Source organism: Gossypium raimondii, chromosome 9 (assembly GCF_025698545.1).
Source record: "Gossypium raimondii isolate GPD5lz chromosome 9, ASM2569854v1, whole genome shotgun sequence".
NCBI lineage: Eukaryota > Viridiplantae > Streptophyta > Magnoliopsida > Malvales > Malvaceae > Gossypium > Gossypium raimondii.
This window is the reverse complement of record NC_068573.1, coordinates 45,901,443-45,920,541: the sequence shown is the minus strand read 5'-3', so window position 1 is coordinate 45,920,541 and position 19,099 is coordinate 45,901,443. Positions and strand designations below refer to the sequence as shown.

Sequence of the window (19,099 nt, the reverse complement as noted above, 5' to 3'; positions counted from 1 at the left end):
GCTGACGTGGCATGTTAAATCATCATTTTAAACGAAAATTTTAGGTTAAATTCTACAATTGATTCTTATATTTTTTTCATTTTGAGCAATTTAATTTTTTTCTTTTATATTCTTTTAACTTTCCTTTTTCTTTTCTCATTTTCTTCTGCTTCTCTCTTCTTCATTTATTTTAACGTAGTTTTTCTCTGTTTTCTGTTAGGATCGAACCGATTAAGCAACAAGTAACAAAAATAGCAGAATAAATTGAGAAATTGAACACACAAATTTAACGTGAAAAAATCCCTCCAAATAGGATAAAAAATCACGGACACAGATAAATTTACTATAATGACAAAAGAACGAAGAGTACAAAAGATAGAGATAAAAAACTAAACTCCGAAAAACCCAAAAACAAATAACGCTCAAAACGTAAACACAAAATTCTCTAAATATGTTATGAGTTCTAATCTCTAATTGATGTATTTTATAAAGTTGTAAAATAGCCTATTTATAGGCTAAATTAGTAGGGCAAATAAATTATACTAATAAATGTTAAATATATTAAATTAATAAATACTAAATCTTTTAGAAAGAAAATATATTTTGTTTAACTTGACTTGCAAGCAATCTCTTAGAATTTGGGTTACACAACTCTAACATTTTCTATTTGTTAAAACTAGTCCACAAGTTCGCCTCACTCGAAAAAAATAAATTGTTCAAAAAATAAAAGTATAGAGACTAGTTTTAACAAATGAAAAATATAAAAAAAACTACATTAAAAGGAATGGAGAAGGGAGGAAAATAGAGGGAGAAGTAGAAGAGAATGAAAAATAAAGGGAAGTTAAAAAATAAAAGAAAAAATTAAATTGCTTAAAACGAAAAAATATGAAAACCGATAATGGCTTAGTAAAACTTAACATGTAACACCAATAACGGCTTAGTAACTAAAATGTTATAACACGATAATACAAGTGACTAAAACTTAACATTTCAAATATAAATAGGTAAACAAAAGTGACTATTTTAATTCATTATCTTAAAAATTTTATTAAGATGTGTTGGTAGAGAATTCTATTCTAATCTTCTCCCTCAGCTTTTCTTTCAAAGTAATAAAGCATACCGTTAACGTTACTTATCCCAAGGAAAAAATAGATTAAGGGTCAAAGTACAAAATAAAATTACGTCATCCCGTTACTTAAAATATTTGCATTTCAACCGAACTCTATTACTTGTTATATAATTAATCAAATAAATAAAACATCACCAAAACAAATAAATGGACAACGAACGATAGCATTTCCCTTATTAAATATATTTTTTATTTTATTTGTTTTTTCGAAAACGTCAAATAATTTCCTTCCTCTCAATTCTCGCCCTGTTTCTTCACTTACTTCTCAACAGTTTATTTTAAACGGTGCAACAGAACAGAGTTTTTTAGCTTGTTTCTTTGCTTTTTTCCCATCCCTTTTCTCGAGAAAATAGTGTGTTCGTAACAAGAAGACATACAGAGAAGGAGCAATCATGAGCTTTCAGGATCTGGAAGCTGGACGGTCATTTCCTTCGAGGCAGCAAAACCTCATCAACGGCAAGCAAGACGCCACGCAAGCTGTGGCTTCTGGCATTTTCCAGATCAATACCGCTGTCTCCACCTTCCAGCGACTCGTCAACACCCTTGGTACCCCTAAGGACTCGCCCGACCTCCGTGAAAAACTGTCAAGTCTTCCCAATTCAGTCCATTCGCTTACGATTTTAACTGTTCACCTTATTTCAATGCTATCATCATTTGATTTTGGATCAAATTAGACAAAACTGTTGCTTATATTTGTTAATCGCTTTGATTTTAGCTTTTGTATCAAGTCCAATTTAGATGAAATTCTCTAAATTTATAACTTTATATTGTTTCTTGATAGTTAACGTTGGTGTTTTTATGATCACTTAGCGATCTGCCAACATTGTATTGCATATGCAATGATCTTTCGAATTTCTCGAGTGATTTTGATTATATTCTAATCAGGTCATGAGTGGGAGAATATAGCTGACATATTTCTCAATTGGCAGGCACAAAACGAGGCTGCATATTGGACAATTAGTGAAGGACACTTCCACCAAACTTAAACAAGCTAGTGAAACAGATCACCGTGATGAAGTTAGCGTAAGCTTGGATTTTGGTTGATTATAGCTGTGGACCTCTGGTGTTATTCATTCATAATATTTCTTTTGTTCTATTCCAACTCATAGTAACTCATCATGCATTGGTGATTGAATTTATTGATAAAACCACTCAACGCCCCCCTTTCCCCTCAGGAAGTACTTGATGCCCTTTTAATCCTTTGTAATTGTAGGCAAGCAAGAAGATAATAGATGCTAAACTTGCCAAGGATTTTCAAGCAGTTTTGAAAGAGTTTCAGAAGGCTCAACGACTCGCAGCCGAAAGAGAAACGGCATACACTCCTTTTGTTCCCCAGGCAGTTCTTCCTTCAAGGTAGTTTCATGTATAGGACGGTTCATCATTCTTGTGTTAGTGGCATACTTAGAAAATTGAGTTATTAGCAAGATGGTTTTATCAAATCACACATAAAATTATCTATATTGATTACTGAAGTTTCTGCCATTTACTGTTTGCAAGTGCAAAATTTGTTTTGTGTGGATATCCTTAATCATGCTTCTTCCTGTTACATGCAGCAACGGGACCAGTGAGATAGACTTAGGTTCAGATAAAGGTGCTGAACAGAAAGCCCTTCTTGTGGAATCAAGAAGGTAAGTTCTGGTTTACAAATAGATTAGGAAGTTGCCATCTACATGCAAGCTTTGCCTCTCTGTACATTTATATGCATACAAACACCTGTTCAAGGGTGATAATGATCAAAAAGATCTCAAGTGATATTATGTCTTGCTGAATTGTATATTCTAAATACTTATGAGCCATATCCTGCTACTACTATAAGTATTGCTTCTCTGTGATCCATGGATGTTGTTTATCTATTATATTCTTATAACTGATTATCATTTGATATCCAACTACAGCCTTTTTACCGTTTGAGTATTTTTTTTCTTCTTAAAGACAGGAGGTTGTGCTGTTGGATAATGAGATTGCATTTAATGAGGCTATTATTGAAGAAAGAGAACTAGGAATACAAGAAATTCAGCAGAAAATTGGTGAGGTCAACGAGATATTCAAAGATCTTGCAGTGCTAGTTCATGAACAAGGAGCTCTAATTGGTAAAAGCATTTCATCCTTTGCACTGAATTCACTATGCTTGTTCTGAATCGCCTTGAAATGTACCAAAAGCATATCTATAATGCAGATGACATCGGAACACATATCGAAAATTCACAGGCTGCCACTGTACAAGCAAAATCCCATCTTGTAAAAGCTGCAAAGATCCAGAGATCAAGTTCTTCTCTGGTAACACACAATACTCTATGATTCTTTATATAAAGCACCATCAAGACATATATATGCTCTGATTGATGGCACCATCTAAATTGGCTTGCCACAGGCCTGCTTGCTCCTGGTGATATTCGGAATCGTGCTTCTCATCGTGATCGTAGTACTTGCAGCCTGATCAAGAAGAGTAAGTTCAAAGATCTTGTCATTTCTAGTCTTGGTATGTAGTATGTGGTTATCAGTCGCCCATTATGATATTTTGTTGATCTTTGGGTTTGCTGAGGGTGTGTTACAGCTTTATGTGTATTATACTTTACGTCTTGTTGGAATTTACTGTAATAATTGTTGCTGTAATTATTGTTCGGTTTTCCATATCAATATCGGGCCTTATTTTCCATGCCTTTTTTAATCCTTCCTATTGCGACAAGCAACTTCCCAGGCGATCGAATAATAAGGGCAAGTAGCTCTATGTAATATTCCATTGCAAGGTAGTTTGTAATGTCCGGTAAATTTATTTATTTTTTATTAAAATTAGTACGTATCAGTATTAATTTGTTTAGATACACTGTTTCAAATTTAGTGATATTTTAAAATATATATTTAATATATGTATATAAATATTTTGAAAAATATCAAAATAATATTAAATAAATTTTAAATATAAAATATTTATGTATCTGTAGATGTATAATATTTCGATAAAATTTTTGTTACTTTGTACTATACGGAAAAGATTAGAAATTGTATATATATTATTCATGTATCAATCAGTGCATAATGTTCTAATTAATGCGGCCGAATTTGAGTGGAACAGGTGATATGAATTAAAATTTTAATTGGTATAAAAAAATTAGTTACACTAATTTATTACTAGAAAATTAGGCTCAGATTGAAATAGTTACCAAACCGACTGTATAGATGTATAGCCCAAATCTTATAAAATAATCAATACAAAAAATGTCTAATTTACAATTTATATTTTACACTATTTGAAAGCGAGATTAGCTATTTGGAAGAACTTTAAGGGCTAGTTTGGCAATGCTTTTGAAAAGTGCTGTAGAAAAGTGCTTTTGAGAAGTACTTTTGAAAATTTTGAATTTTTGGTATTACTGTCAAAAAGTACTTTTGAAAAATAAAATGTTCATTTTAGACATGATATTATAAAGTAACAAATATATATTTAAATAATGTTCAAATTAGTTAATATTATGATATTTTTACAAAAATCTAAAAAAAATAATTTATTATAATTTATTGTTAATATTTTAATATATAATATTAATTTTAAATATTTTAAGAAAAGTGGGTTCAAATAAAAGAAAAAAGGGGAAAAAATGAGTTCTAACTTCTGAAAAAAGGAGAAAAAAAGAAGACAACAAATAAGGTCAAAAATGTAATATCAACCTCAAAAGCTCTTTTGGCTGAAAAAAGCATTAAAATTTGGCTTTTTCATCTGAGAAAAATGATTTTTTTAAAGCTGAAAAAGCTTTTACTTTTTACCCCATTCTTTATTGTTTTTTATATAAAAACACTTTTTTCCTTAAAAGCTCATTAAATAATCAATGCCGAATGCAGCCTAAGTTAACACCAAACAGAAAATTACTTATAAGAGGTTAAAAATGTAATTTTATTATTTTTGAGAAATCAAATTCACCACTGATCCTAAATTATCCGTTTCTATGCCCTAATTTTTTTTTAAAAAATAATCAAATTGACTTTCAAAATAGAATTAATCTTTTGTTTTTTTTCCTCTAAATGTACTCGTATGTTTTTAAAATTAAATAAAAGTACAGTTGGAATAATTTTAAGTTGTTTTCTGAGTTAGATTAGCTCAAGGCAAATTTAACTTAAAAATGGAAGATTGATTATGACTTGTCATGTGCATTATCGACGGTGTTTGTTAAAGGGAACAAAGATTAATCTTTCATTGTTCCAATAGAGAATGTTTTTGAAAGATTGTAAAACTTTATAAATTATAATCATGGTTAAACAAGAAATTATAATTTTATTCACATGCAACAACCACTTAATAATAAAGCTCGATGAATGTTTAAATCTTAAGCCTTAAATTAATTGAACTACTTCTATATTTGACTGATGTTATTTACAATGCATTGGACTATTTGGTACCTACGCCAACGGAAATTTGGGTTGGGACTTGGGATCTGAAATAAAAATAGATAAACCGGAGATCAGTTCATGGGATTTGAACCCGACGTGAATCGAACACGCAACCTTCTGATCTGGAGTCAGACGCGCTACCATTGCGCCACGGATCCCCGTTGTTTTACTATCTTTAAGAAACCTTTAATAATGAATAAAACATGGGTATATTAGTTAATGACAGGACTCAGCCGAATAACGATTAAAACGAATGTGAAGGGAATCATTTAAAATCTTTTTATAATAAAAAAAAAAAAAACAAAGGCATTTATATAACGTGAATAGGATGGGATTCCCACATAACAGCAGGAAAGAAGTAGCGCCAACCATTTGATTAAATGTCATTACAACTAAGCTCAAACACACCCCCAAGATATGAGGCAACAAAAGAAGCAAAATATTGTAGATTCAATGAACCACAACCCATTTAAAAGCATCATTTGAATTTCAATACAAATGTGTTAATTTGAATAGATAAGATAAAATACTCAGTCTCAGCCAGCATTTATCTGTAAAAGGAAGCAAACTCTGAAACGGAAATAAACTTTTTAGATTCCCTCAATTTTCACCTTCATTACCTCTTTTGAAACCCACCTTTCCTTTTGTAGAGCATATCATGTTCACTACGTTAATGCACACACACGTTCAACATGCATAATAGATGCTATTGTGATTGCCTCATCTATAAAGATAAAATTAGGTCCATATGCATGTACATGCATCAAGCTGTAAAATCTGTTAACAAATATATAGAACTGGAACCCAAGCAACTGGAACGGGCTGAATTTGTCTCATTCAATGGCCATACCGGCAGCCAAAAGGATTACAGGAGACAAAATAAATACAGGTATGCAAAAAAACAGAGCAACTCCATATAAGGTCAAGCTACTGGCATGCAGGCAAAACGAAAACAATGTTTCACGTATTCCTAGCCAACACTTGGTGCCGTAACCAACTCATTAAAGTATATAGCTGTAAAGCTTTAATCATGACAAGTAATGGTGGAAGCATAAACTGTTAAAAAGGCATTATGATTCAAAACAAGTGCAAAAGGTTTGGAATCTAATAACCGTCAAAATTTGTCGGTTATGGCAGCAATAGAAGTTGGTGGAAATAGTACCATAAAAGCAGGATGCAAGAACAGGACAAATGAAAAACAGTTACATAAAAAACAGCAAGCCTTTGTATAAGATTTACGTTTCAATAGATTCCAAGGTCCTCACAGCATGCATATGCAACAAAGGTATCATGAACCCTTATTCGATGCCAGTAGCTAAAAAGATCATTGCAACCATAAAATCAAAAACTTCCCACCTAATTCTCAATCAATCATAAAAACTAATCTGCAATTAATAGAACATTTGGATATCAACACATCACTTGGCATTCAATTTCAAAATGTATTCCATTATAGAAGAATTAAAAAGAAACAAAACTGATATTTTCGCTCCATTTAAAGCACCAATAGCTTTCTTTCGAAATGTAGTATGCAATCTGGATGCACATTCTAAAGGTGATCCTTATGGGGAAAAAAGGAGGTGGACCCTGTCTAAAACAGATTACAATCTCTGATATTCAACAACCACATTATAGACCAATTACCCTTAAAACCTAGAAGAGAATGTGAACTAACGATTACCAGCAAATCGTAGAGGTGAATATGAACTAATTCCCCAAGCTGGCAACCTATGCACCTAAACTAAAAAGGGGTACCATAGCATCATCCTTATAAACATTTTTGGTAGGATTTAGTGAGGAACTACCGATAACTTCAAAGAACAAAACCATCTGGAGCCATACCAATCAATTCTTCAAATCTAAATCCGATCAAGCATTTAAAGAAGCACAACGATTTAATCAATGCACATAAAAAGCAAGAAGACAAGAAATGAGTCTATGATTGACAAAAAGCAAGAAAATCAAAATGAAACTATCATTGGAAATATGGAAAAATCCACTGATTAAAACTTGTCAAGGTGAAAACTATAACAGTTGCTAAGCAAAAGAACACTTGAAAGCCTCAAAGTACAACTTAAATTTCCCTAAAACGTCAAAGTATTTTGAGAAGTACCTATCTCCAAAGCAACGGCGGACAGAATATACATGATTAACACTGAAACACCATGTAATTTTTGTCAAGAGGCTACAACTAATCTCAAAGTACCCAACCTACTTATTGTCACCCCCTGTATGAACCAATGCCTAACAATGGAATAGTGTGCAACTTACTTTGCCTCCATTAGCCAGCACCAGGGTTCCAATCCTTGTACAATTGCAACGACCCTCCAAAACAACCAGCTATGAAAACAAATCAAGCTACACCTTTCTCATCAAATTTCCCTACAATTTTTAGTCAGACTTGAATCGAGTTCTCCTTCTCTTCCCCGTCGCTACAGCCGGAATTGGTCACAGTTTTCCTCACTTCTTCCTCGCAGTTAAGAAGCTGCCTTCCATCAGTGCCTGCCATTTTCTTCTGGCTACATTCTTCAAGCAAACCCTTTTCCCTTTCTTTCAGAATCATTATATCGCAAAAGAAATCAGTTAAAACTGTTTCATACCCTGGCATTTTTGCATAGCCCGGAAAATAGTTAATGTCAATGATAAGATAACGATTTCCGAACCGGGTATCTCTTATCACATCAAAGTTAAACAAATTCAATTTCATCGCCTTCCTCAAACCCTTTGCAATATCTGTCATGAAAATCTGTGGTGGCAATTCGGTATCCTCCAAATTCATCATCTTATAATACGTATCATCGCTTTTCTCGTGAGTGGGCAAATTGGAAACTTGAGAAAACCGTAGAGAACCTTCCAAGCTCTTCAATTTTTCTTCCGAAACATCCGGTAATGACTTCCTTTTAACACATTGCACATATTCCCCAGCCACGTAAACCTTGAAAATAACCCCTCCATGGTTAACAAACTCCTGCAATACAATAGGGGGCTTGAGCTTGTTCAACCCGTCGCGGTTAAAAACCAGAGTCATTTTGTGAGATTTGGCGCTTCCATCAGCCACCAACGGCTTCGCAATCACTGGAAACTTAAGCAACTCCCAAGCTTGGTTATCGAATAGGGTTTCTTGGTCGTAAATCACAATCTGTTTAGGGATCCCAAATGTTTCGCTTTGATTCTCGATCTTCAGTTCGGACACCACCTGCAGCATCGAAATCCTGTTGTGGAGCCGCTCAATCGCGTCGGGAGAATCGACGATTACGGCATTAGGGTTTCGAGAACGGAAATCCGCGAGCTGGATCTTCCAATCCTCACCGTACAACTTGTGGAGTACGCAATCGAACGGCCCTTGATCGACCAAAGAACGCTCCCTATCGATCTTAACCAGATCCACTCCTCGTGATTTCGCCAGGTTCACCAAAGATTCTCGAATGAAACTGTTCTCTTTCTTCGGCAAAAGCGCGTAACCAATCGTGAATCTCCTCTTCTCTCCCGCCATTTCTCTGATCTGTTCCCCCAAACCCTTCAATTTCTATCTTCCAAAACAAAATTCTCTCTCCTTCTACTCGTTTTCTTCACCGTTTAAAAAGCTCGATTCATAACACGAAACACTCGTTTCTTCGCATTTTAGATTTCCGAGGAACCAAACAAAACGAAATACACTGCTGATGAATTCATCAAAAGACTCAATTTCTTGGAATCTTTTATGGTGGGTTTTCCTTTTTATATATAAAATTTAATAAATTCTGGAAATTTTTATTTTTTTTCCTTGTAAGCCTTGGAAAAATCGAAATTAAAAATGAAAGGGGTAAGATAAGACCGTAATGGGGAGTTTTTTTTTTTTTTTTAAATGTAAGAGAGTGAAAGAAAAATTAAGGAAAATGTGATACGATGAAGGGAGGTAATATTTATAACTCCGACGGGACTAGGGTTAGAAGATGATGATAGAGTAACCCAGGGTGACTATGCAAGTGAAACACGTGGCGTGTTTTTATGATGATATGCTGATTCGCGCCGCACAATTAACGGATAATGGACGGTAGGTATTTTTAGCTTAGGTCAATATGACAGCTGATTGATGATGGTCAACGTTTGATTGAAATGACTTTTCTTTTTCCTTTTAGAGAAGAGAAGTTTCATCAAAAATAAAAAGAGAGTTTGATTTGTAACTCGTTTTTTATTTTAATAGAATCTCTTTCCCATTATACAAAATTTCAACATAAAACCCTTTTTTACGAAATAGTAAGTTTACAATTGAAGTCAAACAAACTTGAAGGGTTATATTATATAACACGTGAATATATCAAGAAATAAGCTACAGATACATTATAATTTTGTAAATAACCCACTAATCCACTTCAATCGTCAACAGAATTGTGAACTGGTGTGTTGTTTCTAATCCCAATGTTCGCATCAAGTTATGAATTTCCATTGGTTTCACAAATAAGCTATCGAAGGCTCAAAACACAAATAATAAGAGGCTTAGTATAAGCTTCACGATCAGCGGGTGAATTTTAAATTTAAATTTTGGGGTTTAATTAAAATTTTCAAGAATTTAATAAGATTTTTTCAAAATCAAATGCATGATCTAATTAAAAATTTTAAGATTTTCTTTAAAGAAAAGAAGAGCTTAATTAAAATTTTCAATAAATTTCAAGGGAAATATAAAATTTTCTACAATTTTTTGGGGGGTGTTGTAGAGGGAAAATGAAGAGAAATGAAGCATAGGGTAATCAATGACAGGTCGCTAGCACGAAGGCCAGTACTACCACTGACAGCGCAACAGGAGAGAAAAATGTGAGAAATGGCCAAGGATTGCAAAGACAACCCAATAAGCCACCAACCATAAAACCATTTAACATGGTAAAATAAATAAATAAACCATACATCAAGGTGGTCTTTAAATTCTTTTTCGGGCTGGCCATTTTGATTCTTTAACTCATAAATAAGAGAATAATACGCTTTAAACTCATATTTTGTTACATTAGTAACAATTTTCATACCAATAAAATTAAAACTAAATCAACTACATCACTAGGTAAACAAAATCAACTTTGAAACTTCATGTTGAGTAACACATGCATTTTAAGCAAACTTTTATCTTGAAAATTAATTAACAAAATTAACGTAAGAAATTGATGTTAAATTAAATGATTCAAAACATAAATTATTCTAATTTAGTAACTGAATTTATAATTAAATAAAAAAGTGTACTACTAATTTAACAAATAAGTATGTCTTGCACCCTTCTTTCTATATTTAAAGTAACAAATTTGGTATATAATTTTAATGTTTGATTTAATATATAATTTTTTTGTCATAATTTAATATTTAAATTTGACTTCAAAATTTTATTTTGTATCTTGAGTGCGCTAGAACTCATGTTCTCCTGCACAGGCCACAATAACAACACCAACTGAATTAAGACTTAATCGAATACTTTTTTTAACAATATATGTATGTTTGGCATATTTAATATGGTATGCTTAATGTTATTCGATGACCCTTTTTTTCCCCACATTTCATGTATGAGTCTTTTTATAATTGAAGCAACCCTAAACATTGTATTTGATTTAATTAAAAATAATAACGTATTTAAAACCATAAAAATTAAAAACATGTCTCTAATTTTAAATTTTGAACAATATGTTGAAAAGAAAATAAACTTCTTTCTCTGAATGAGGCCCAACTAGAGCTGGATATATGTGGACTTCGAAAGTCTTAAAACGTATAAAGACCCAAAGCGAGAAAGCTTTTTTCTTTTTTTTCCCTTCTCTGGGTTATTTACATAAAACATCCCCAAATTTAATCCAAATTTTAAATTAACCACAAACTGTAACATGTTGTAATTAAATTTTAAATTATTAGAATTATTTCAACTAACGTAGTTACCAGCATGAGGTTAAATGTCAAATTAGATTTAATACGGAGCATATATCTCTCTTCAAGAACATGTCTTACATTCAATACCTCATTCTCTTTAGCTTCAAATATTTTGGATCTTTATTTATTACTTTTAGATTCTTTCTTTTCATTAGTTTTTGCTTGCAGTTGAATTATGCTATTTTTCATTTGGCTTGTTCTCATTTTTCAAGTTGTTTAGCCGTTAATATAGGTTTTTTTCTTACCTCGAACAACTTGAACTGAATCTGATCCATTCCCCTATTATTTGGTATTAGATTTGGGCTTTTTGAGTTGTTTCTCTTTGTGTTAAAATTATTTTTACTCCTGTTGTTCTGAAAATCTTTGAGCTGAAATTTTATATACAAATCCGTAACGGTGAAAGAAACCTGCCCAATACGAAAAAAATTCATAAAATGATTTGCGAGTTGAATTTGGTGCTAAATTACCTATTTCTCACTTGACTTGTTCTCATGTTTCAAGTTGCTTAGTAGCTGAGATAGAATTTTCCCTTGCCTCAAACAACTTTAACTCGACCTTATTCACTACCCTTACCATTCGGTATCAATATATAAAGAAATAAATGAAATTTTAAAATCCAAATCTATTATAAACAAAGTTTTAAAAAATAAAGGGTTAAATGCCGCTTAGATTGTAAATTAGTTTCTAAACTTCAAAATATTCTAATCAAGTTATTAAAGTATCAATGTTGTAATAATGAAGTCTTTTGGTTAGTTTAGTTGTTAGGTTTGACATTAAATTTTAGTTCATATTTAATGCGGAGGATACTTGAAACAAATTAAAAAAAAAAGACATTATCAATAAAATTTAGGATGATTAAATTTTTTAATACATTAGATTCAAATCAAAGTTTTTAAAATTGGATCGATAATTGAACCAATTTGACTGGTTTATTTGGTTCGATTGAATAAATTATGAAAATTATTTTTAAAATAGAGAACACCAATTCAATTGGTCCAACCTCTTATTTTAGTTCAATATCCCAATTAGTCCCCAGTCCAATCGATCTGATTTTAAAAGTAGTGATTCAAACTATCAAAGTGATAGCTAAAACACAACATGTTGTAAATATATTCCACGTTAGAGAGTTAAGTTACATTTTGAGGACTCAATTACAAATATTTCAAAATTTGAGACCAATTCAAAATATAACCATAATTTGAGAGTGTTGAGTGAAATTAACCCTTAGACGCACACCTTCCCTACACTTCAAATCACGTGAGACTCGATGCCGTGGGGACTGGATTTGGTTGACGCAAGGCAATCTGATCACATCTCTATCCACACACGTTTTTAATCATTCTCTTTCTTTTTCTTCACTCAAAAAGCTTTTTACTTTTTAGACCCTTTTTTTGTTTTAAAAAAATGACGTGTCAAAATCTCAGCTTTTTATAAATAAATTCAATTATAGAACGCAAATACGAAACGACGACAAGTTGACAACAAGGTTGTACTATGTTCTAAAAAAAAAGATGACGACCGACGACGCTGTTTCTTTCTTTCTTTATTAATTTCGACATTTATTTTTACTGGTAATTTGTTTCTTTTTCTGGTATCTTTTTTTCTCTTTCTTTGAGTTTGAGATAATAATGAAGAATTTGAGAGAGGGAAGGGAAGAGGAGGTGTCCCAAATGACAAATTAATTTTCAAATTCCAATTCACCACATAAAAGGAAAAGAAAATTATTGGGGGAAAGCACGAAACTGAAAACAGATAAGAGAAGGGAAGGGAATTATGGAAGGCAGAGAAGAGATTAAGGGATCAAAACCCAGTTTTCCTTTAAGCTTTTGGGAGGTGACGATGGCTTTTACGGTGGTGATGGGTTTTGTTTTGGGGCTTGGGGGAGTTTATTTAACCATGCCCGCTTCTGATTATAGCTTCCTTAAATTACCCAGAAGCCTTGAAGATCTTCATATCCTCAGGTTCGTTTGGCCTTTTGCTATTAATTTGGTTTTTTAGAAAAAAAAAAAAAAGAGATTGAATTGGTTACTTTGATGTGTTTTATTGGTGATTGAGAATGTATCACAAAATTAGTTGTGTTTTTGTATTTTTTTCTGGGAAATATTTTTGTTTTGGTGGGTAATGCTTTCTTTGAGATTTCATGCAATTCTTTTATGTTTTATTTTCTCTGTAATTTAACAAGTCATGGGATCCATCTGGTTTTCAAGAAATTGGAGCCTTTTTAGTTTCGTTTTTTCTTATAATGAATTTGGGCAACAAATGAATGAATTTTGGACTGGACTGCAATGTACTTCAGCTCATAAGGATCAATGGTGCAGAGAATAGAACTTCAAGTCCTTAGAGAACTAAGAATACCATAGAATAATGTGGGGCAATATTTATTGGTTAATGCTAAGTTTGATTCGATTATGTGAGATGGTTTAGATATTTGCTTTAAAGAGATAGTTGGTGAGAAAATGCATTTGGTTAAAGAGGGTATACAATGAAATGAACTATCATGCTCTGATCATTTGAGCTCTCCAGGTTCACAATTAAAGCATTTTTCTTCTCATTGGCTTATCCTAATCCCTGTGTTATCCGTCTTTTGTGATGTCGTTTGTGTTGCTTTGATATGCATTGATTGTTTTCGTACAATGTATCATTGTAGAGATCACCTTGAAATCTACACAAGTGACTACACCCTACAAGTCTTGGTGGGGTATTGTGCAGTCTACATTTTCATGCAAACTTTCATGATTCCGGGAACTGTTTTCATGTCATTGCTCGCCGGAGCATTGTTTGGAGTCTTGAAAGGTGTAGCTCTCGTTGTGATCACTGCCACTGCTGGAGCTTCTTCATGCTATTTCCTGTCGAAATTAGTTGGACGCCCCCTTGTCATTTCCCTTTGGCCTGACAAGCTGAGCTTCTTCCAAGCTCAGGTGATTTCAACTCCTTGTTCAGTAAGTTGTCTTTTTCTTACATCGAGCTAAAAAGTATAATAAGCTTTATCGGCTTCGTGCTTGCAGGTGGCTCAAAGAAGAGAAAGCCTGTTGAACTATATGCTTTTCTTGAGGCTTACTCCAACTTTGCCGAACACATTCATTAATGTTGCTTCGCCTATTGTTGATGTGCCTTACCATATTTTCTTCATGGCAACTTTCATTGGACTTATTCCTGCTGCTTTCTTAACTGTCAGGGTATTTTACTTTGGACTTCCATGTGAAATTTGCATGTTAAGCTGTTAGACTGACATGGCAGAGCACATCCCTTGAATACATTCTTGATACTTAAATAACGTGTGGTTGCATGTTTCTTCTGCGTACAGGCAGGAATAGCTCTCGGAGAATTGCAATCGGTAGGGGATCTTTACGACTTCAACTCAATTGCCACTCTTTTCCTTATAGGGGTTGTCTCTGTCACGCCTACGCTAATGAGCAAGCCCAAATTATAGCATCCTAGCACCTGAGCTTTTGTATAGGCTAGCATCAAATAAATGCAATGTGCTGCTGCTGCTTCTTGGGTTAACGGAATCCGCATCCAATACCAAACATGGTGATTGGATAAGGTTTTACTGTGTCAATCATCAAATTCTTTGCCATGCATTGTATTATTTGCTTTAACCATTCCCAGGTTAAGTCTGTATAGGAAGATGGATATAAGAAAAGTTGGGGGGAAGTTATCTGTTTCAATTTCTAAAATTCATTGTCAGTAATAATACTACTCTTCAGTGTCTGTACAGATTGTATATCCATTTTTAGAAGCTTATCATTATCAGTGGACATCTTGTCAAATGTTTGTACAAATTTACCCCGGGGAACAAGGTTCACAATGCTAAAATTTACTCAATATGTTAATTGAGGTAATTCACCTTAAGAAACAAGAATTTATTAGGACACAAGGGTTGTTACTAAATAATTGTCGAAGGCAAGATATGGCTTTCAAAAGAAGAGGCTAGAATTAAGCATGTGTCACAAATCTAAGCTTTTAGATGGTCTATATCCAAGACTCACCATATTTATAGTTCCAACATATCATAGTCATCAGAGGAAATTAGGGGCAAATATAACATGATTCAGCCATAAGATCCAAATCCTTCTCATAAGGACTCGTTCAATAACCCCACATTTTTACCATTTGCCAAGCATCACCTTTCCAAATTAAGGTTACCAATCGCTTGTTCATACTCCTATAACAAAGAAAAATTGAAAAAAAAAAAAAAGAAAAAAGGATTACTGATCTCATCTCCTAGAAAAGAAAAGTTAACACAGTCTAGCCAATGGTATATGCTACCATTTTTATTCAATGTCAACATATTCTTCTAATGTTGCTCATCCAGCCTACAATCCCCCAGTGCCTGTAATCATAACAGTAATTTTCCTCCTTTCATTCTTATTTGGTTTCTTCACAGTACACTTTTTAAAGTGTCTCCTTGAATATATTGCAAGTAATAGGAACATTGAGGCTAACACTGCTGCAGATGTTGTGGTTGCTGCTGCCCCAGAAGATACAGCAAATAAAAGCAATGGCCTTGATCCTGAACTAGTACAAGCTTTCCCAACGTTCTATTATTCGACCGTCAAAGAGTTTCGTCGCGAAAAGTACGGCCTAGAATGTGCTATTTGTTTGGGGGAGTTCGTAGATGACGATATGCTTCGACTTTTGACGATTTGTTGCCATGTTTTCCACAAAGAATGTGTCGATCTTTGGCTTGAATCGAATAAAACATGCCCGGTTTGCCGTGGCGAGCTAGACGTGCCTAGAAAATCGTTAGAGAAATCTCCTGTGCTGCTTCAGAGTAATTCCATGCATCAAATTGGGGCAAATCAAAGTCCTCTACAAAATGCTGTTTGCATTGAGATTAAAGAAGATAACAAGGAGAAAGCTGATGAAGCACAAAGCTCTTCAACCACAAAAGAACATCACAAGAAACGTGAAGGAGTGGAAAGATTTTTTAGGTCAAATTCCACAGGCCACTCCATATTTAGAACTAGAGAAGAAGATGACAAATATACTCTAAGATTGCTTGACCATGTCAAAATAAAAATTTTAAGGGGACATAAAGCTGCAATAAGTTGTATATCATTTAGAGATTTTACAAGCCCCTTGAATTCCAAAAATGCAGCTTCAGGTGAAACATCAGAGTCACTTCAAGGTGACTTAGATAAAGTATAAGTTCATGTAGGCTCCTTTCTTCAATTATCTTAGGATATTCTAAATAGAATTTGAACTCATGCCTTCCTATTACAATAAACTCGGGAAAAAAAATAAACGAATTCATTGTGAACTTTCATCTATTTAATTTTTTTATCACTAGATTATATGTAGATGGGTATGGTATATGTAGTTTTGTCGTTTCAGAGGTGTGTAAATATTTGAACATAAGAACAATAGTTGAGAGGAAAGCCAATTACATTGTGAAAGGATTTTATTACATTCCAGTTAAACGTTTCACTAAGCATTGCAGACATCATTGTAACTATACATACCATCACCAAAGAGTCACATGGATTAGCCTGCAATATGGCTGACAAATCGGACCATCAGTCTTCTTCACCAGATAAGGCGACAGCTCCCTTCCCTGTGTTTCTTTGTCTCTTGTGTTTCTCTCTTTTATGGCCATTTCATCTAATTACAGTGATCATGAAAGTGCTCAAAAGAACTCTAATGGCTCTTGGTTTTTTTGAACCTAAGCCTAAGCTGTTAATTAAAAGTCTACTCCACTGATTCTCACATATGTTCCTTTATTTGTATGATCACTGGCAAGTCAAATGATGATCTTCCAATTGTATATGCTGCAGAGAATGGGTTGTCAAGCACATGTTAAGCTTTCCTTGTAAAACAGTAGTGTACGAGAATCTAGGGCCCGTGAGCCAGTCATTTTTTTTCCCTGCTAAATACAACATAGATTTGAATGTGCACAGTAGTTTTAACCCACAGCTTGTTGTATTGTTTGTATGCATATCCCTATATAGATTTGGGTCCCCCCCCCCCCACCTCCACACTCTCCATTGCAGTCACTGTGCCTGCATTGTTGACAAACCCCAAAACAAGGCTGAGTGAAGAGCTTCTTTCATTTTCCTTCACTTTCTTGCTGGCACACAAAAGAGAACTTATCCTTTCTTTCTCCTATACTGCCCCTCTCACGTGCATGCACCATATATTTTTCTCTCTAATACATTATTACCCCAGACCTTAGCTGCTAACTTCATTTTAACCTCTCTCTCTCTCTCTCTCAACAACAAGATTTGAAGCTGTGGGGTTTATGGTAGAAAGTCCCTTTTGTCTTTAAAATGAAACTACATTTGCAAGTTCCCAACATTTCAAGCCGTATGATTAGCTGGAGCTGTGAATTGTGGAGATTGTAGAGAAGATAATGGCACTTGAAACCCTTTCATCTAACGAGCTGTTGAACTTTATTATCTATGATACTATATTCGCAACCCCATGTAGCAGCCATCACCATGAGTCATTGGTCACTGATTTCTCAATGGAAAATAGTTTCAGCTCCTTAGAACAAGCTAGTAATAGTGGTAATGCTTTGAGTTGTTTGCCAATGGTGACCCCAAAGTGCCGCTCAAAGGGAATGGAAAGGTCCAACTTGGCAGTTCAAGGGAGGAAAAAAAGAAGGAGAAAGCCAAGGGTTTGCAAGAACAAAGCAGAGGCTGAGACACAAAGAATGACTCACATTGCTGTTGAGAGAAACAGACGAAAGCAAATGAATGAGCATCTCACTGTTCTACGCTCCCTCATGCCTGAATCTTATGTTCAAAGGGTTTGTCTCTTTCTTCCCCTCTCTTCTATGTATGTATGTATGTAGAATAAAATAATTGTTGCATGTGTAGGGTGATCAAGCATCCATAGTAGGTGGAGCTATAGAGTTTGTGAAGGAACTTGAGCATCTTCTGCAAACACTTGAAGCTCAAAAGCTTCGAGTAGAAACCAACATGTCATTGCTATCATCATCGTCGTCACCACCGTTTGCACAATTCTTCACGCACCCTCAATACACTTGGTCACAGATCCCTAACAAACATACACCAAAAACAAAGGCATCAATAGCAGAAATCGAGGTGACATTGATCCAAACTCATGCTAACCTTCGAATCCTCACACGAAAAGTTCACAAGCAGCTTCCCAAGCTTGTTGCTGCTTTACACTCACTTTACCTTTCCATCCTTCACCTCAACGTCACATCCATGGATACATTAGTTCTCTACTCTATCAGTGTCAAGGTAAATTCATCTTATTATATATAATTTTAGCAAATAAATTATTGATCTTCACATGGTAAAATGGCAGGTTGAAGAAGGATGCCAACTGAACTCAGTAGATGACATAGCAGGTGCAGTTCACAACATGCTCAGAATAATTGAGGAAGAAGCTACTACCTTATGTTGATAAACTTTTGTACCTAAATTACCTTTTGTTTTACTGTCAAATCACCAAAATGCCACCACTTCTTTTTGTTCCTTCTTTATAAATAAAGTTGGTTTTTTTTGAGAGGGGTGTTTAGGGTTTCTTCAATTTTTATTTTTATTTTATAAGCTTTTCCCTTTAGAGTCAATGAATTTTGGGTTTTTTTTTTTGTGATTTTTTAGAATGTATAATAATTCTACGTGAGTTTAAGGGTGTATTTGGTTAGATGAAAAAGTATGAGGATGAGAGAAAGAAAAAGAAATTGGAAAGAAAATGAATTGTGAGTAAGTTTTGTAGGGAAGAAAAGCAAGGGGAAAAAATAGGGGAAGATCATTTTTT

The 19,099-nt window shown here is 33.9% G+C and overlaps 5 protein-coding genes and 1 non-coding gene across 6 annotated transcripts; 4 read left to right on the top strand and 2 right to left on the bottom strand.

Moving 5' to 3' along the window:
- Window positions 1-1,333: 1,333 nt before the first annotated feature.
- On the top strand, window positions 1,334-3,762 carry LOC105800319 (syntaxin-22). Its single transcript, XM_012631357.2, has 7 exons — window positions 1,334-1,691; window positions 2,038-2,131; window positions 2,322-2,461; window positions 2,662-2,736; window positions 3,041-3,198; window positions 3,285-3,385; window positions 3,480-3,762. The coding sequence occupies exons 1-7, from the start codon at window positions 1,501-1,503 to the stop codon at window positions 3,543-3,545; spliced, it is 825 nt and encodes a 274-aa protein (XP_012486811.1). The 5' UTR covers window positions 1,334-1,500; the 3' UTR covers window positions 3,546-3,762.
- Window positions 3,763-5,574: 1,812 nt separating this feature from the next.
- Window positions 5,575-5,646, bottom strand: TRNAW-CCA (transfer RNA tryptophan (anticodon CCA)). The gene has a single exon. It is a non-coding gene; the product is annotated as a tRNA-Trp (tRNA).
- A 1,784-nt stretch (window positions 5,647-7,430) lies between these two features.
- On the bottom strand, window positions 7,431-9,326 carry LOC105800315 (inositol-tetrakisphosphate 1-kinase 1). The gene has a single exon (XM_052621424.1). It carries the CDS (start codon window positions 8,979-8,981, stop codon window positions 7,884-7,886), a length of 1,098 nt encoding a protein of 365 aa, XP_052477384.1. The 5' UTR covers window positions 8,982-9,326; the 3' UTR covers window positions 7,431-7,883.
- A 3,516-nt stretch (window positions 9,327-12,842) lies between these two features.
- Window positions 12,843-15,135, top strand: LOC105800320 (uncharacterized membrane protein At4g09580). Its single transcript, XM_012631358.2, has 4 exons — window positions 12,843-13,326; window positions 14,013-14,283; window positions 14,371-14,541; window positions 14,670-15,135. Exons 1-4 carry the CDS (start codon window positions 13,139-13,141, stop codon window positions 14,793-14,795), a joined length of 756 nt encoding a protein of 251 aa, XP_012486812.1. The 5' UTR covers window positions 12,843-13,138; the 3' UTR covers window positions 14,796-15,135.
- Window positions 15,136-15,269: 134 nt separating this feature from the next.
- On the top strand, window positions 15,270-16,628 carry LOC105800317 (RING-H2 finger protein ATL29). Its single transcript, XM_012631356.2, has one exon. The coding sequence runs from the start codon at window positions 15,647-15,649 to the stop codon at window positions 16,514-16,516; it is 870 nt and encodes a 289-aa protein (XP_012486810.1). The 5' UTR covers window positions 15,270-15,646; the 3' UTR covers window positions 16,517-16,628.
- A 794-nt stretch (window positions 16,629-17,422) lies between these two features.
- LOC105800316 (transcription factor bHLH71) lies at window positions 17,423-18,844 on the top strand. Its single transcript, XM_012631355.2, has 3 exons — window positions 17,423-18,116; window positions 18,187-18,576; window positions 18,644-18,844. Exons 1-3 carry the CDS (start codon window positions 17,718-17,720, stop codon window positions 18,740-18,742), a joined length of 888 nt encoding a protein of 295 aa, XP_012486809.1. The 5' UTR covers window positions 17,423-17,717; the 3' UTR covers window positions 18,743-18,844.
- Window positions 18,845-19,099: the final 255 nt, after the last annotated feature.

Excerpts from the sequence above, each read along its gene's own strand:
- LOC105800319 (XM_012631357.2), top strand. The coding sequence starts at position 1,501 with ATGAGCTTTCAGGATCTGGAAGCTGGACGGTCATTTCCTTCGAGGCAG. Across the intron at positions 2,462-2,661 it reads CAGGCAGTTCTTCCTTCAAG|CAACGGGACCAGTGAGATAG; the intron begins GTAGTTTCATGT and ends TGTTACATGCAG. Across the intron at positions 3,386-3,479 it reads AGAGATCAAGTTCTTCTCTG|GCCTGCTTGCTCCTGGTGAT; the intron begins GTAACACACAAT and ends GGCTTGCCACAG.
- LOC105800315 (XM_052621424.1), bottom strand. The coding sequence starts at position 8,981 with ATGGCGGGAGAGAAGAGGAGATTCACGATTGGTTACGCGCTTTTGCCG.
- LOC105800320 (XM_012631358.2), top strand. The coding sequence starts at position 13,139 with ATGGAAGGCAGAGAAGAGATTAAGGGATCAAAACCCAGTTTTCCTTTA. Across the intron at positions 14,284-14,370 it reads TGAGCTTCTTCCAAGCTCAG|GTGGCTCAAAGAAGAGAAAG; the intron begins GTGATTTCAACT and ends TCGTGCTTGCAG. Across the intron at positions 14,542-14,669 it reads CTGCTTTCTTAACTGTCAGG|GCAGGAATAGCTCTCGGAGA; the intron begins GTATTTTACTTT and ends TTCTGCGTACAG.
- LOC105800317 (XM_012631356.2), top strand. The coding sequence starts at position 15,647 with ATGTCAACATATTCTTCTAATGTTGCTCATCCAGCCTACAATCCCCCA.
- LOC105800316 (XM_012631355.2), top strand. The coding sequence starts at position 17,718 with ATGGCACTTGAAACCCTTTCATCTAACGAGCTGTTGAACTTTATTATC. Across the intron at positions 18,117-18,186 it reads CTGAATCTTATGTTCAAAGG|GGTGATCAAGCATCCATAGT; the intron begins GTTTGTCTCTTT and ends TTGCATGTGTAG. Across the intron at positions 18,577-18,643 it reads TCTACTCTATCAGTGTCAAG|GTTGAAGAAGGATGCCAACT; the intron begins GTAAATTCATCT and ends GTAAAATGGCAG.